The 18237-nt window shown below is 36.5% G+C and overlaps 1 protein-coding gene across 3 annotated transcripts in view; it reads left to right on the top strand.

The window, feature by feature from the left end:
• The window catches only part of ZMAT3 (zinc finger matrin-type 3), a 48810-nt gene extending 36742 nt beyond the window's left edge, over nucleotides 1-12068 (top strand). For 2 of the 3 annotated variants that reach the window (XM_077161099.1, XM_077161098.1), the window contains exons 4-6: nucleotides 1991-2157; nucleotides 2297-2397; nucleotides 4592-12068. In XM_077161099.1, coding sequence (XP_077017214.1) covers nucleotides 1991-2157; nucleotides 2297-2397; nucleotides 4592-4803 — 480 coding nt within the window. In that variant the 3' untranslated portion in view covers nucleotides 4804-12068. The remainder of the gene's footprint in view (nucleotides 1-1990; nucleotides 2158-2296; nucleotides 2398-4591) is intronic. The other variant, XM_077161100.1, reaches the window with a different exon arrangement.
• Nucleotides 12069-18237: the final 6169 nt, after the last annotated feature.

Below are 18237 nucleotides of genomic sequence, written 5' to 3'. Positions count from 1 at the left end.
AGATTTTTAAAAATTTATTTCCTTATTCAAGTAACCCCGTTTACTTTATAACTTGATGTCGTTGACAAGATTAGATTCTAACTTGATGTCATTGACAAGATTAGATTCTCGAGGTTGCCCTTTTCTTTCCTTTACGCAGCAAGGCTGTGAAACCTGTCTTGGAACTTTAGTCCAGTGAAATACACTTGAGAGTTGAGTTCCTTTAGCTCTTTGGAAAGTTGAGCAGGTGGACTTTAGGCAAGATATTCCTATACTTTTGTATCTCTGAAATATATATTCTCCTTAATCTCTTAATTTGTCCCTAGAACCAAGTGATGATTAAACAAAAGTAATAGCTAGCTCTAATTGAACAATTACTATCCCAGGCACTCAGCTAAATGCTTTTTGTGCATTATTTTATTCAGAGCTGGTATAGGTTGAAGTAGTGGATGTGCTTTCATTGAGTGCAAAATTTAAGAAGGTGACAAAAAATCTCAATACAGGATACATAGTGTTTTAATGCAATATTTAGAAACATTAATGCAAAAAAAATCTATGGTGAACGAAAATAACAAAATTTTAAACAAAGGGTAGGTGTATTGATTTTCCTTTTCATCTTGGGCTTTAATATGGTTTGCCATGTTACAGGCGTGCTGTTTCAGAATTCTGGTATTTGTTCACCATAGATGTTTTTCTTCGCATTGTTTTTAATTTTTAAGAACATCATACTAAAATATTATTTATCTTGATTGCTGAGTTTTTTTGTTGCTCCCTTATGTATTTTTTTGCCCTGGGCAAGTACCTCACGTGTTTCTAGTCCAGACTCTGATTTCATTCAATTTTGAAACATCTTAGAGGTCTGGTTCCTGGAGCAGCAGCAGCATCCCCCAGGAGCTTGGTACAGACTCAGGTATTAAGTAATTAGGTAATGTGTCCATGTCATTACGCATTTTGTGACGTGATGAACCTTGTCCTCCTCCTAATCATCATGGTATAATTTCAGTTTTTGGAGCATCCGTTTTCATGTGGCCTGCAGTGCCATCTGTTCCACCATCCTCATGGATTTGTGTGGAACACAAGATACCTTAAAAACAGAACCAGAGAACAGAAGAACACTCAGAGAGATCTCCAAGTTGAAAGTTTTCACATTACTGGTTGTGAAGGCTGTGCTGGACTTTGGGCTACCCTGTGATGGGTTGTTGTCAACTGGCGCCAACCCCTGGGCAGGCAATCCAAGCCCTCTGGCAGGTGTTGTCCTTTGTGGTTTTTGAAACAGCTATCCTGTCTCCAGAAAATCTCCCATTCCAGGTGAAACAGCACTATTTGCTTCCATGGTTCCTTTATACGATACAGTTACCTGACTTTTAAAAATCACATGTATTATCTCCCTTAACCAAAATCTAGTTTGTCTTTCACATATTAACCCAACAGTACTGACTGAGAGTCTTCTCTCTGCCAGATACTGTGCCAGTCTTTCCTGATGCTGTGTCATGTTATCCCCTGTTTTAAATGCAGTTGCTGAATGTGCCATTTCTCCCCATGATTCTGTTATTTCTCTGCAGCTAGTTTGTGGAGTCCCTGAGGACAGGGGTACTCTTTTTTTACATCTCTGTGTCTCCCTTCTGAGCTAGGCAGCATGCCTTCTAAACAGTAGGCGTTTAGTGGAAGTTCGTTGACGTATTCTGGGGAGACTTTACTCTTCCTGGTAATGGCATTTCAGGCATTATGTACACTGCCCCAATCATCCACTCTGGGCTTTAAAGCTTACTTTCTTATGTGTTGCATGAAGAGGGCAGTAGGCATTCGCCATCTGTGGGTACATGATTATGATGCAAAGCCACAGTCAAGCAGCTCCACACCTTTCTTTCTCTCTTTTTCTGTGGAATGAGCTATTTTCATTCCTTTTGATGCGAAGTGCTTGTCCTTCCCTCTTCTTTGTTATTTGGGGGTGGTGATGGGAGCACAGGCTCCCCATCTTCTCACCTTGTTTCTGCTTTGCCTTTGGTGTCAGGGGGGTGCATTGAAGCCTGGAGGCCGGGTGATCCTGGCCACCGAGAATGATTACTGCAAGCTGTGCGACGCGTCCTTCAGCTCCCCCGCGGTGGCCCAGGCCCACTACCACGGCAAGAACCACGCCAAGCGGCTACGGCTGGCCGAGGCACAGAGTAGCTCGTTCTCGTAGGTATTGCTGTTTTTTCTGAAGCCTAAGTGCTGTGTCTTTAAGTCAAAAAAAAAAAAAAGAGTTGAAAAGAAGAAAAAAATAGTTGAGATGGATCCTTGTTTGGAGCTCCCACTCTTGTTTATTTCTCTTTTTCAGGGAATCCTCCGAGGTGGGTCCACGGAGGGCCCGGAAGGAAGGGAATGAATATAAGATGATGCCCAGTAGGAGAAACGTGTACACGATGCAGAATAATTCAGGTATCCTGTGTATTGCCATATATCAGGCCACATTCGGCAAATGTTCTCCTTCGTTTTTATTTTCCCTTAACAGTGGTGGGTTACCCTGAGAATTTGGTGTTGGTCATTGTTTTGGTGAATTGACCTACTGGTGTTGCAGACTTTATTTCCTATTTCATATGTTATTTACTTTGGTTTTGAATCCTAGTCTATATTTCAGGGTCTCTTGTCATAGTCCCTTTTTATCTCTTCTGGTATTGGCCAGCTGAGAAATATAAAGTGCCTTATAAAAGTTGCAACATGCTAAATTCTTGGTTTTTTGTGTGTGAATAAAGAAGAAGATTAACTGTCATTTTTCATGAAGGTGAAAAATCAGAAATACCTGGGACTTTTTATAAAATGTATGTGCTTGAATGGTGCCTATATTTCAAATAGTGAATATGGTTGAAATCAGACATTATGTGTATCTTGAAAATGTTTCCTCAGTGACTCTGATATATGCTCTCAGTTGATAACTGCTATTTTACAGAAATAGTTTTGCATTTTCTTTGTCTGCAGTAGACAGTAATTCCTCATCCTACATACCTTGTGCCCTCTCCTCCACCCCAGTACATATCTACCAGAAAATGTCATTCATGTGTAAAGTAAAAGAAACATAAAAACAGAAAAAGTTAGTTGGGAAGGTAAGAGAAGCATAAGGAAAAAAAGGGATGTATAGAAAGTACAATGTAATATGATTAATAAAAAGTAAACATAGATCAGTAATTAATAAGTAAATTTACTGTAGTACCAGTTAAAAGACAAAGATTGTCAGATTGGACAAAAGAAATTCAGCTAAAATGAAGAAAGCTAGGACACCTATATTAATGTCATTTAAAATAAGTTTTAGGACCAAAGGCATTATTAGGGATAGAGAGGGTAAGATGTAATAATTAAAATTTGCATGCACCAAATAAAAAAGCCTCAAAGTGTATAAAGAAAATATTGACAGAATTTTGGGTGTATGTTGGCAATCTGCCATCATAGTGGGGGATTTCAAGATATCGCTCAATTATAGATAGGCCAAATAAACATACAAAAAAAAAGGTATCTTTTATACAACACAATTAACAAAATTGATTTGCTGAACATATATAGAATCCTATAACCAATAAGTAGAGTATTGGCATTTATTTCAGGAATATGTGGAGCCTATTCATACTAAACATAAAGCAAGGCACAACACATGTCAAAAATTGAAGCGTATATAAAGTATGTTCCCTGACCTGACTACAATTAAATGAGATAATATAAAAAATATTTTTAAAAAGATCCAAAATTTCTGTTTGGAAATTTTAAAATACTCTAATTAAACTCATGGGCCAAAGAAGAAATGATATTGATAGTGTAGAATTTTTAACACTGAACAGTAATGAAAATACCATATCAAAACTTGTGGGATGCACTAAAGCAGTATTTTGAGAAAAACCTTAAATTCTTACTGTAATAGGAGAAAAGAAAAGCAGAAAATTAATGAGTTAGGGTATAACTTCAGGGGTCACTTATGTAAAAAGAAAATAAAATGATCAGTGATTCCACCAACATTTTTGTACATGTCATTCCAGTTGAATCATGTTTTGTGATATGCTTATTTCACTTATAGCATATTATAATCATATTTTCATGTAGTTAGAGACTTTTTATGTGTTATTTTTAGTGACTGTATAATTTTCCATTCCATTCATTACCATAGGTTTTTAAGCCCTTCTTGGTTCTCCAGCCCTCTCCCCCATTAATTTTTGCTATTTATACATTGTTAAAATAAATGAACTTGCTGGTAAATCACTGCAAAACTTACTGATATTTTCTTAGGAAAAACTCTTAGAAGTTGAACTTTTGAATTAAAGAATAAGCATTATTATAAGGCTTTAATGTAATGCTTGGAACCTAAAAAAAAGTATCTTAAAAATTGTATTCACCTTTTAAGAGACATAACTATTAAGAGTAAAATAACCTTTCTGATAATAGTTGAAGGATTCATTTTTTTCTTCTTGGATTGAATCTGCATAAAATTGTAAATTAAAAAATCCATTGACTTCCCATTCATTTGAAATCAAAATCTGTTCATTTTACAGTCCGAGTTTAGAAATTACAGATTGCCGCGATAATTGGTCAGACCTTCATTCACTTAGTCTGTATTTTGGAGCAAATACGTTACTTTTTTCTTTTGCTTTAGCAGGTCCTTACTTCAACCCCCGCTCCCGGCAGAGAATACCGCGGGATCTGGCCATGTGCGTGACCCCCAGTGGTCAGTTTTACTGCTCGATGTGTAATGTTGGGGCTGGTGAAGAGATGGAATTCCGGCAACACTTAGAGAGCAAGCAGCATAAAAGCAAGGTGTCCGAACAGCGGTACAGAAGCGAGATGGAGACCCTGGGCTATGTATAGTGATGGCCATATCCAGAAAGAGCAACTTGTCCTGCCTGTTGTTTGCCTTCTGTCCACATGCCCTGCTGTGTGCTCCTTTTTGATCAGAGTACATTCCTGTGCCGAATGCTAACCCGAGTGACCTGCAGTGGTACCACGAGATGTCAAAACTGGGGGAGGAAAAGAGTGCTCCTTGGGTCATAATGCTACTTCAGGTCAGTTGTGTCAGCATGTGACCTACCTACTCCAGCAGAGAGAACTTATGTTGGCCAAGTTCTGGTCAACTAGCAGTCTGACCATGTAGAGCTCTGACTGTCTAAGAAAATTCATCTTCTTCTGTTCAGTTTTTAGTTGTATGTATTATTAGAGGATTTTGTTGAGTTCCTGGTTCAGATCATAGTAAAGACAGGTAAGCAGAGATTTCGGTTTCCCGAGGGCTCGTTAGAACCACCATTTTTGAACGCTGTCAATAGAATGTGCTATTATAAACTGCGAAAGGGTCTTCCCCGGGACATTTTTCCCCCTTTCTCATGACCCCCGTTATCAATATGCAAGTTTTTATAAATTCAGATACTTCCAATGTGTTTGTGTACCTCCAAACAGTCAAACTTCATGTTCAGTTGAGATTTCTCATATTTAAATGCTAGCTTCTTCCCTCCGTTTTTACCCCCAATTGAACCAGCTTGTCTAACAAGCTCATTTTCATGCCCCAGCTGTGCTGTGGTTTTCCAAGCCCAGCTTTTGAATATCCTATGACTGTAAGAAGGATATAATTTTAAAAAAATTTTGTTTTCACTTGGTTTTATGAAACCTAAAGATAAGTTTGATTTTTCAATTTAGAGTTACTTCCCTGTTGGTGGTAACATGCACTTATATTATGGTCTCAGTCATAAGTTCACATCTCTTGGTATTTTGTCAGATGCTTTATCTGATATTTACACTTTTTTTTTAAACATTCTTCTCTGTCTTGCTAGTTTGTTGGCTGTCCTGAAAAATACCACTATTACTGTTTCATAGATAGAGAGGAATTTTTTTTAAAGTTCATCAAATTTCAGTGTCATCATTTCCAGGAGAAAAGTACATGAACTTTGGGTTTAGTTCCAGTTTTATTCTTTATAATTGGGCTTCCTTGAATATACTAAAAAGGTGATCTCTGATAATTTGGTCTCTGATAATCACAACAGTAGTATTATTTTTGCTTTTGCTTTAAAACAAGGAATGTGCATGTATAGATAAACAGTGGAGTACTCTGTGGACGTTCATTAACTGTATTTTATCTGTTTACCTGTATTTCATTTTACGTGGACAAGACTGCTGCTCATCCATACTTCTTTCAAAAGGTCATATTCATCAGGAAGTTTATCTTGAGCATCTTTGCATAATGGTTGAATCACATTTGATTGCTTATATTACTCATTAAAAATAAAACTCCTGTTTTACCGTGAGAATTCTATAGCTACATTGATGGGGAGAAGGAAAACTATAATCATCATTCCATTTCTGTAATACTTTTGAACAATTTTTTGAACCATCTCAACCCATATTTGAAAATCAGTTTTACGATTAACCTCTGCTGCAGTATCAAGTACTCTCTTCTGTTGAAGTGGTCATTTACTGGAACCTAGATTATTTGCAGAAAGGTTTTTTTTCTCACAGAAACAGAATGAAATAAACGTTCTGTTGAGATTCTATCTAGATCTGTGACTCTTAGTATAATAGCCTCCCCCCGACCCAATAATCTTTAAAGTACAGTTGATTAGTTTAGGATGAGCTAGGGCTTACTGTAAACCAGTAGTTTACTCAGTTTGCTGCTAATTATGATTTTTTAAGTAGATTTTAATATTACAGTGCTGGCCACTCAGTTCTATGATTATTTAAAAACCTCATTTCCGTTTATATGTAGTTTTATGTGTTACCATAAAGAGGATTTCATGGAATCCTTATTTCAGATAATAGAAAAGATTGTGGATATGAATTAACATTTTGCCAAAGTGGCATTTCTTTCACTTTCAGTTTTTCCTTTGCAAGTAAAATTAAAGGAAGAGTTTTTTTCTACTCGTCCCACTTAATCATTTCATTTTATTCATGGAAAAATCAGTGGACTTAAGGGCTTGATTTTTTTTCCCAGGCCTTGTGGATTCAGGTTTCCAGTCTCCCAGTGCCCTTAACAGATGTTATGAATGCATAGTGCATTTTCTTTTAAAGAAAGAGTTAGATTTATAGTGTTGTTTCGTACCTACTCTATTTTCTGCGCACTAATAAAGAGCTATGTGTTTATTTTATATGACAGTTTAGATACCATATTGCCTACAATAACTCAGTTTGCTCCTTAATTTCCAAACCCTAGGAAGTTGATAAATAACTTCATAATCATTTAGAGTTTGCACACACATCTGAAAAAATCGCAGAGCTCTGTAATAATGGATCATGTTTTGGGCTTATTACTTTGCAATATTCTCCTGTATTCCATAGGTTAAACAGAGATTGACAAAAGTCATTAGGCAGGAAATGCTGAAATAAATACATCTCTGCATGGTACAATTTCTCATAGTCATGCATTCCTTCTATACAGTGTTTTTTCTATCAAAGCAGGCTGTAGTTACCACTACTGTCAGTGATACGTGATCTCTGTTGGTTTCATTTTGTGAAGTCCAGTCCTGCTTTGCATTGTGCTTTAGGGTTTGCACCCTGTACTCCTGGGAATCATGTTATCATCTTTTTATATGCTGTGTATGAGGATGGACAGGGGCCTAAACAACTGAAAACCTTTAGTCAAAAAATGATGTAGATCTTAGAAATCATCTGTAAGAAGAACTCATAGCATCCATGTCTCTGTTCTCTGTGAATATCGTGTGTAAGCTCTCATTCAAAAGATGCTGGAAGATAACAATTAGAAATTCTTCTAAGGTATTGAGGGCAACAAGTTGTAAAAGGAAAATTCCATGTTGCAATTAAAAGATTAGATTGCGTATGCCTTTGAAGTGATTTTTAAAAAAAGTTGCAAAACTGAGTGTGCCATGTGATCCTTTTGACTCCACACTGAACAGAAAATACTTGATAGGTCTTGTCTTTTTGTATATCCTGTACTACAACTTGTAAATATGTGCATGTTGTTTATTATGTCTGTCTGCTTGTCTCGTATTGCACTGAATTCTGCAAGGTGAATACTTTTTTATATCATTCATTGTGAAAATGTTCCTCCCCAACTCTTCCTCACCATCCCCTCTTGTTAATTTGTGAGTAAACTTAGAAAACCATTTTGGATTTTTGAAATATTGAGATTGAAAGAAGACCCATGGCTGAGAGTATCCTAAGTCTCTTTGACTTTAACAGCTAAAGGGAAGCATGAAATCTTTTTGCAAAGCTGTTTTTACAAACGAGTACTGTATGCTTGCTTATAGCTACCCATAAACAGTTTGAACACAAAAATATGGAGAAATTAAATGTATAACCTGGTTAAATCTTCCGCTGTAGATAAATTCTAAGAAATACGGGTGGGGTTTATGATTCCTTCACTTCTGCATTGGGTGGAACTATAAGTGATGGCAGTTCAAGGGCTGTCCAGTGACTTATGTAGAATGAGCCTTTGCCTGTGTCAGGGGAGACGTGTAACTCTTTGGAGTTAGGTTTTTGTACAAAGAGGCCCAGTCATGGTGGATTTGGAACCTCATCTGTTTTGTTGTAGCAGAGTTGGAACTTAGACCAAGTGTACTTTCTGAGAAACTTGATGAGGCACGTATTAAGGATGATAGAACTGCTTTGGAAGCCAACTGGGAAATGTTCTATCAGGATAGGATTAAAATTTGATGTAGGGTTTGGAACAAATATTTTTTAAAAATATCACTTTACCAACTACTTTTTTTTAACCAGCCACGTCGTCATTGAGGAGTTTGTGTGTGTGTGTGTAAGAGAGAGAGAGAGACCCCTACTGTTGTGAGCTATTACTATCCATCTAGCCGAATGGACAAATAGCTGTATATGTCTTCTGATAAGACATTTCTGCTGACAGCTATTTGACTTTTTCTGCCCAATGTTAATTTGTAAACTCCCTTTCTGGATAGCTACCAAAAACAGACTGACGTGTTGTCCTATGCGATTCTGTCTCCGTTAAGCCCAGAATATGAGTGCCTTTAGCAAATGTTAGCATTTCACAGAGCGGAGAGATGAGAGAACTTGCTGTGAATCACAATTCATGTATCAGGAGCTTGGAACAGCAAAGACCTCTGAATTCTGTATTCTCACATCTTTTTTTAAATTTTTAATACAATCTCAATTGGAGATAAAGTAAGATTATAGTTATTGATCAGGAACCACACACCCTGAAAATGAATCCAGTTGTCCTAGGATGGTACCAGTCAGATTATTTTTCATTTTGATCTGTGTTACGTTTCTATTTCGTGAATGGTGGTGTGGTAGATTGGGGATAATTTGGCATTGATGTTCGGAAAAACACTGTTCCAGTGATTTTTTTTTCAAACTGGCTATTCTGTAGAGAGGGGAGGATTGGCTGCTTGCCAGTGAAGTTTGGGAAGGGACTTGAACAATAATTGTTAATTGTGTCAGTTCAATCTCTACATTAAAGAAGCATCTTTAGAATCTTTGAAGTCTTTTAAGGGATAAATTTCTCTGCTTCTATTAATTTAAAATTCTTAATTGTCTGAGTATTTTTGAATCTTTAAAACACAGTGTTAAATTAATTTTATTGTGGAAAATAATTTCCTCAACATTTTTTAATGAAAAATTTTGAACATGTATCAGAGTTGAAAAGTTACAATATACCTACTCTATAGTTGCTACCATTAACATTCCTTATACTTATATAACCACATACCTATTCATTTATTTGTTCCTCTATTCATCCATCAATGTTTTTTTTGATACATTTCACTGAAAATTGAAGACAAAGTAACTGCCACTTAACTGTTTCACCATGGATATCACCAACTAAAGTTTACTATTTGCTTAAATGTTAATAACTTTTTTGAAACTAGGGTATGAGTTGATAACCTGAGCCAATCAACTATGCATTTTTTTTCCTTCTGTGGACTTAAATCTTTCAGTTTCTGTTTTTGTGTGTGCTTTGAATGAGAAAAAAACAACTGCTTTTCATACCAGAGTTATCTTGTGTTGATCATTTTAAATGCTTACTTGCCATACATTTTGAAGTTCCATAAAATATTTTTCTTTGTTCCTCTTATGGTATATTTTTGCTGATCTATTCAGTTTCATTAAAAAACTGTAAATTACTGATTGGGGTTGATTAAATCAGCTTATACCTCATTTCCATCTATTGCTGCTTTCCCCCCTGTTACCACCTCTCCTTTTGAACATTTCACTACTTTTAGCTGTTCTCCCTGAAGGTAGAGGGGAGTAGGGAAAAGGTTCAAATCCTTATGTGATTAGCTTTTTAAAACAACTCTAAGAGAACAAATTAAGTAGTTTAGAAAGTTAAACAATTAATTCATATAAAGCCTTCGAATTCCTTGAATTGTATTTACCATGCTTCCTCTTAGTCATAATTATCAGGATTAAAAATGATTGTACTGCACACTGAGTTGTTGAAATGATGAGCCTTAGTAACAGCCACCTTTAGCTTTACTCTAGCTTTAGTAACCATCTTTAGCTTTACTGTAATTAAGAAGCTTTGACATATTTTTATGCCCATTTCTTGTGGACAAAATCTTAAGAATTAAGTGACTTGCTCCAGATAATGAAGATCAGTGGGTAAGTCAGTATCGAAACTCAGTTGCCCCTGATTAATATTCTTGTGCTTGTTTGGTAAGGTTTGTGCTTCCAAAATTAATGACCCCATTAAAGAAAAATATGTATTTTTTACTAATTAGACTTTTATTTTTACACTTACACAAATTCTTTAAACTTACAAGATTTGTCTCATGCTCATAAATCGCAGTTCCGTGGCTAAAAATCCCACTGCACTGTTGAATACTAACTAACAATGCAGATTCTCCAGGTTTCTTTTTGCATTTAAATGACTTTTAGGATTCACTCATACCTTTTCTAAGTGCTTAAGTGACCCCCTCACTAGTGAAAATAGATGTTCTATATCACTGATTAGATGTGTATTCTCTAAATGATATATATATTTTTAAGAAAAAGTAACAATCCCATGTACCATAATGAATGATATCCTTAGGGCAAGCACACAGAAGGCAATTTATTTCTGCTCTGCTAATCTGGAATTTACAGGAACACCACTTTACAGAGTGACTGCTCATTGTTTTGCCTTCTTTTGGCACTTGGGTAAGTTTTTGTCGTTTTTTAAATCATTGTGTCATTTTGTAAGAATTCATGTTGATTCTGCATTAGCTGATGTTCACCTTGTGGTATCCTCAACTGATCATGATGATATAGTTTGGGTATGATGTGTCTGCTTTGAAATGCCTTACTAGAGTATGTCAGACTCTGCTCTAAATTATTCCATGTGTCTGCTAGTACAATAAATTGCCTCTCTTGGATATATGCTCTAGATCCAGAAGCAAAACTGATGTTGCTTTCCCTTTAAGGTTGCATTTTAGTGCAGTTATTGTCTTTAATTAGGGAATAAAACAATGGAAAGCCAAGGGAGATCTTAGAACTCTTCTTTAAAGGCATGGCAAACTTTAAAAACTGCTTTTGCTATTTCACTAGAAGCACTGCTCTGATGAGTGATATCGCTTTAAAAATGCCAGCCCAAACTGTACAAAATTGAGAGCTATTTCCTAAAATTTTTTCTGGATATTTGCATAGAGGTTAAGATCTGTGTTTGCATTTGGATCCAAGTGCCGGTTACCAGTTTGGAAATCTGTGTGTTCTGGGGCTACAGAAATGACAAAAGTGTCATGGGATTAAAACCAATCAACTGTGAATTGTGAAATTGAAATTGCCCTTTTGGTTTTGTTTTCTTCAGCGTACTGAATATAGAAATATGAAAGTTGTTAAAAATTTACGCTGCTTCTGTTGGCGGCTAATTTTGGCTGTGTATCCTCACTTATGTACCAATTTCTGAGAAAGGCTTGATGTTATTATAGCAGGCATTTTGTGTTCACTTTAATAAAAATGTTTCTGAGTCTTGTCTGCATATTGTTTCATTGAGTTAGAGATCAAGGGAAGAAGGTAAATTCTCAGCACCAAGATATTATTTTCACAGTTGAAGATTATGGGCTCACCGTTCACTGGTCTGCACAGAATCTGCGTCCGACTTTGTGAATTCATGCAGAATATATGTCAGCAATTTGGCTCACTTTAAAATGGACCTGCTGCCTGTGTCACACCCCCTTCCCCCATCAATAGCTGCAGTAAGTTCTCAATTTTTTTGATATGCTTTTAAATTTATCTTACCTTCAAATTCTGAGAAAAGTTGGGCTTGGCAGGACCATAACTGCTGCTTCTGGATATAAACACATGATTGAAAGGTTTGCAGTTGCACCCATTAATCTTTTGGATGTTTCACATATAAAATACTCGGCCAAATATCAATTTATATATGTAATATATTACTAGGGTATGTTATTTAAGCACTGGTTGAATTTGAATGCTCATTTTAAAAAGTAGATTATAGGCCTGGGCGATGCTATTATGGTTTGTTTAATCTGGATGCAAGACACATACACTCACTGTCGTGGGAAAAATTCTTGTGTCTGCACAAAAAAAAGTTTCTGAACAAAGAGAATAGATCACATTGAATTTGGGTGTTGTAAAATACTTGAGGCATCAGCACATTTTATTAAACCATCTCCAAGAGATTTTTAGCTTAAAAGAAAGCCATGTTAATGGACATCCCCCAAAACGGGAGATGTTCAACTTTTCTTTTTTCAGGCAGGCATTTGTGAGACTTAGTCATTTGTGGAAAATCTATTCACGAACTAACCCTGGGTGTTTTACTTTAAAAATGCCTGCATGTGAAGGGTTAGAATGAGCTTTCCTAATCTATTATCAATTGGTATGAGATTGTAAAGGGACCTCAGAAATAGATCTTCTTGTGATGACTTTTTTTTTTTCCCACATGGGCAGGCACCGGGAATTGAACCCAGGTCTCCGGTATGGCAGGCGAGAACTCTGCCTGTTGAGCCACTGTGGCCTACCTTCATGTTGACTTTTAAGATTTTTATCATGTGTATGTGACTTAACCTACAAAATTTTATTACTATTTATGCAATATTCACAAACTGTTGAAATTGGGGGACTTTACAAAAAGATGAAGAAAGTTAACAATTGTGAAATTGTTATTTAAAAGGAATGTTATTATGAGTCATAATTTAAAATATCACCAAAAAATATACTTCTTTGTGTGTGCCTGAGGGAGAGAGAGAGAGAGAGAGAGAGAGAGGAAGAGATAAGAGTAAATGAAGAGGGAGAAGAGAGATTTGGGGAGGGAGTATATGGACATATGTTTGAGATAATTAAATACTGGTAATGAAGTATGTCCAAAGGAGCAGATACTGATTTGCTACTGGAAGAAATACACTCCACCATAGAGTTACACCAAGCATCTATAACTTCTGGTTGGCATTTTGGATAGTCTTTACATATGTAATTAGAGATTCAGATGTGTTCTTGGCTGGCAGTGGTCCCTGCAGACAAGAGCAGGGTGTGTTTCCTGTTAGCTCCATGAGCTCTGCTGATACCAGAAGCTGTTCTCCATCCCTGTTTTCTGCATACAGCTTACTGGCTATGGACTTTGCCTGATCAGAGGCATCTCGTGCCACCCAGTGGACTCTCCAAATCTGACAGCAGTCTGAATGGTTGGCACGCTATATTTGAAGCAGGATCTTTGGCCAAAAATGACCATGCAGAGGATAGTTTTTATCTATAAATAAACAACGGTAGACATCATCATATCTTTAAGAGATATTGTGGAGTATATTCTTTTACAGCTTGAGTTACTAAAGCATGACAGACTGGGCAAAGCAGTGGATTGAATATGTATAAATGTATGTATATAAGTGTATTTGTGTGTGTGCAAATATGTATATTTTTTGTATTGCTTTAACTGCATGTTCCTTTTTAAAACTCCATGTCCAAACATTTTCAGATATGAACAACAAGCATGAAAACTAAGTGAAAATAATAGTCATTGAAAGCTCCAAATAGGAAGTGAAAGACTAGATGATCTTTCATCAAAGAAGATGGCTGTAAATTAAAAACAAAATTATATACCAGGGCAAATGTTAGCAAACACGAGGAAATCATGCTGTTAATTCAAAAACTAAACTGTAAAATACTAGGGTTTCCCAAACGTACTTTATTTGGGGGGAGGACATAATATTTTCTGTTTCAATACGCTAAGAAGGAGGTATTTTAAAAGTCTTTCATTAAGAATTTTAAGCATTTATAACAAGTGCCTACAGGAGCACAGGTCCAGGCCTGTCACCTCTGGGTCCTTGGGCGTGCCATTTGCCCTCTTTGAAGTTCATTTCCTTGGAAGTGGGATAGTAGATGTGAATTCAGTTATTTCTAGTCATCCCTTTCCCTCAGTAGCATAGATGATTTTTTTAAAAGGTCTTGTAAAAAGTCCCATCGATTTTGTGAATGGGTAGGTCCTGAGCTCTGTGCTTGCTGCCCCCTCCCATGGTGATGACGGATACCAGTGTCTTGGGCATTTCTCTGGAGATTTTGGGGTGTCCTGTGCATGCTCTCACCCCTGCTTTTTATGGAGCCCCGTGGGCCCGGGCAGCTACTAGCTTGTGTGCCTTGGTCTCAGCTTTTTGAATGTTTGGTGTTCCCATTTATGATTTCCAAAACTTCTTTTATTGTCCTCTATTGATGGAATTCCACAGCCTTGTGATTTTTAAAATAAAAATTTTTTTAAAGCTATACAATATTTTATCGTAAGCAGAAGACAAAGTCCTTCATAAGCACACATGTACTGAGCGCCTAGCTCACACTGCCTATCCAGTCCAAATATTTTGTCATGTTTTATTCTGATGTTTTTAAAAGAAATAAAAACGTGACAGATTCAACTGAAGCCTGCTTGCGACCCTCCCCAATTCCAGGCCTCTCTTCCTCCACAGATAAACCCACAATTTTGAACTTTGGTAATTATAATTTTCACATATATTGTTATATTAGTACTGTGTTCTCCTGCAAATAATAAATACTATTACTATTTATGATTAAAACATTAATGTAAATGCTATCATTCTGTGTAAGTACTTCTGTATTGTTCTTTTTTATTCAATTTTTTTATATATGTTGATACATATACCCCTAATCCATTTATTTTAAATGCATATAGTGTTCTGTTGTTTGACTATAATACATTAACTCATCCTTCTGTTGATGGACAGTTAGGTGGTTTTCAATAGTCCCTTAATACAAATGACAGTAGGGAAAATATTAATATACAAGTGGTGTATATAGTTTATATATATATCTCCGTAAACATATGTATAAGAGATTCTAGAAACTGGATCCTAGCTGCATAAACTTGGAGCTTATTAGAAATGAATTTTCCCAGGCCACACTCCAGCCCTACTGAATTAGATTCTACCTTTTGATCCCTAGGTGATTCATAGGCATATTAAAGTTTGAGAAGTGCTGCTATAGAGTTCTCAAACTTGGCAGCACTTTGGGAAGATTAAAAAAACTACTGATCCCTAGGTCCCTCCCCTCAGATTCTGATTTCGTAGCTTTTTGGTGTGCCTGGGCTAAAAGCTCCTTAGCAATTCCATTATGTAGCCAAGATTTAAATGGCTTCTTGGGCCAAAAGATCTGTTGCGGCATGTGTAAGTCGCCTGACTTACTGATTTCTCTCTCCAGCAAGGATAGATTTCCCAAAAGGGGCTAGAGCAGGCAGGTAAGTACTGTGATGGAATTTCCGGTAAATTATCAAAACTCTTGAGAGATGCTTTGTCCTCTTTTAAGTACAGTTTACTTAACAAACACTTGTAAAGCACTCTCAGGTGGTATTTTAACTCACTTAGCATTTGCTGGAGAATTTCCTTCCACGTAAAAAAACTTTGAAATTTTGAATGATACAGTACACGTCAGAAAGTCAGGAAAATAAGCTAGTAATAAGGAAGGCACTGAAGAGGGGTGCTTCGTTTGCTGTGTTGTAGGTAAGGCAATGCAACACTCTACTTTTCACATCCAGTACTGGACTCTAGGGAGAGAATGCCACCCACCCTCTCACATATGGCCTGGGCTGTCAGCACTGGAAACTCCTGCTTCCCAAAGGAGGAGAACTCAGGACTTTGTCCATTTAGTGATTTGGGCTTTTCTGCCCACACCACAAAGTCATTGTGGTCAAAACTGGGAAGATTCCTGATTTTCTGATGGGCCCAAAGGCAAATTATTCACCTATCCAGTCACTCTGCATCTTTGGGAATAAGTTGCAGAAAAGAGCACTTAAATCCAACAACTGGATTATATCCACAGAAGTATATTTATGCAACCAGAGAGCAGTTTCAGAGGAAGGAATTTTTTTTTATTATTTAAATTCATGTTTAGTCATACAAGTAAATGTGCATTTCATGTTCAAATATTCAGACACTTGAAAAGGGAAAAAGCCATTAAGCTCCTCATTTCCTCATTCTCACATTTTGGTTTCCAGAGGGAACCAATATTTATTAGCATATTATGTATCATTCCAAACCTTTGTCTAGGTATCTCTAAGTATATAGCCTTTACATTTTCCGTGGGAAGACTGCATGAGCCTGTTCTAGTCTGCTAAAGCTGCCAGAATGCAACACACCAGAGATGGATCGGCCTTTAATACAGAGGTTTATTTAGTTACAATAGTTCTTCAGGGGAAAGGCAGCTTGTTCTCACCTGAATTTCTCTGTTACATGGGAAGGCACAGGTGACGTCTGTTGGCCTTTTCACCTGGCTTCTGGGTTCTAACAGCTTTCCCCAGGGTGATACCTTTCTGCATCTCCAAACGTCTGGGCTGAGCTACAATTGCTGAGATGAGGTATGCTGAGCTGCTTGGGCTGTGTGGTGTTAAGCTCTCTTCTGACCTCTCTTAAGTCTCCAGCTAATTAAATTAAACCTCATTGCAGAAGGCACTCCCCTTAGCTGACTGCAGATGTAGCCAGCTATAGATGAAATTCACATGCTGATGATTCAGGTTCACAGCAACAGGACAATGGGGTATCATCACCTAGCCAAGTTGACAATTGAACCTAACTGTCACAAAGCCCTTTATTTATTTTTTTATTGGAACAGTTGTAGGTTTACAGAAAAATCATGCAGCTACTACAGCATTCCCGTATATCCCTGTCCTCAAACACACTTTTCAGCATTATTAACATTTATTTATTTTTTCTTTTGTTGTTATTGCTTTTGGTGTAAAATCTAAGAAACCATTTCTTAACACAAGGTCCTGACATACTTCGCCATGTTTCTTACAGGAGTTTTATAGTTTTGGTTTTTACATTTAAGTTTTAGATCTATTTTGAGTTAATTTTTGTATATGGTGCAAGGTAGAGGTCCACCTTCATTCTTTTGCATATGGCTATCCGATTTTCTCAGCACCGTTTGTTGATGAGACTATTGTTTCCCTATGGGGTGGACTTGGCATCTTTATCAAAAGTCAATTGGCAATAGGACTTATTTCTGAACTTTTAATTCAATTCTATTGGTCTATATTTTTGTTCTTAGGCCAATACTATAATGTTTGATCATGGTACCACTGTAATAAGTTTTAAAATTGGGAAGTGTGAGTCTTCCAACTTTGTTCTTCTTTTTCAAGATATTTTGGATATAGAATCCCCTTACCTTTCCTATGAAATTTGATAATTGGCTTTTCCACTTCTGCAAGGAAGGCTGCTGCAATTTTGATGGGTATTGCATTGAATCTGTAAATTGCTTTAGGTATATTTAACATTGTGACTTTATTTATAGTCTTCCAGTCCATGAACATGGAATGTACTTCCATTTATTTATTCTTTAATTTGCTTCAATTATTTTTTTAAATACGATTGTATTGAGATATATTCACACACCATAAAATCCATCCAAAGTATACAATCAATGACTCACGGTAGCATCACATGATTATGCATTCATCACCAGGACCAATTTTAGAATATTTTCATTACTCCAGAAAAAGAAAAAAGAAAACCCAAAACATCCCATATCCCATACCCCCGTTCTTTTCTTTTTATTGAGATATGTATTCACATCCCATATAATCATCCAAAATGAGAGAGGTTCATGGTATCATGTAACTGTGCCTTCCTCACAATCTATTTTTGCATATTTTCGTTATTCCAAAAAAATATTTAAGAATAAAACTAAAAAAAGTGAAAAAAAAGTAAAAAAGAACACCCATGCCCTCCATCCCCCTACTGTTTTTTTTAATTTTTTTTGTCTTTTTATTCTTACTCATTTGTCCATACACTAGGTAAAGGAAGTGTCAGTCACAAGGTTTTCACACTCACACATTCATACCTTAAAAGGTTTTCACACTCACACATTCACACCTTAAAAACTCTATAGTTATTCAATCATCTT

Source organism: Tamandua tetradactyla, chromosome 5, assembly GCF_023851605.1.
Source record: "Tamandua tetradactyla isolate mTamTet1 chromosome 5, mTamTet1.pri, whole genome shotgun sequence".
Taxonomy (NCBI): Eukaryota; Metazoa; Chordata; class Mammalia; order Pilosa; family Myrmecophagidae; genus Tamandua; species Tamandua tetradactyla.
The sequence above is the reverse complement of the archived record's forward strand: the minus strand, read 5'-3'. Positions and strand labels throughout refer to the sequence as shown.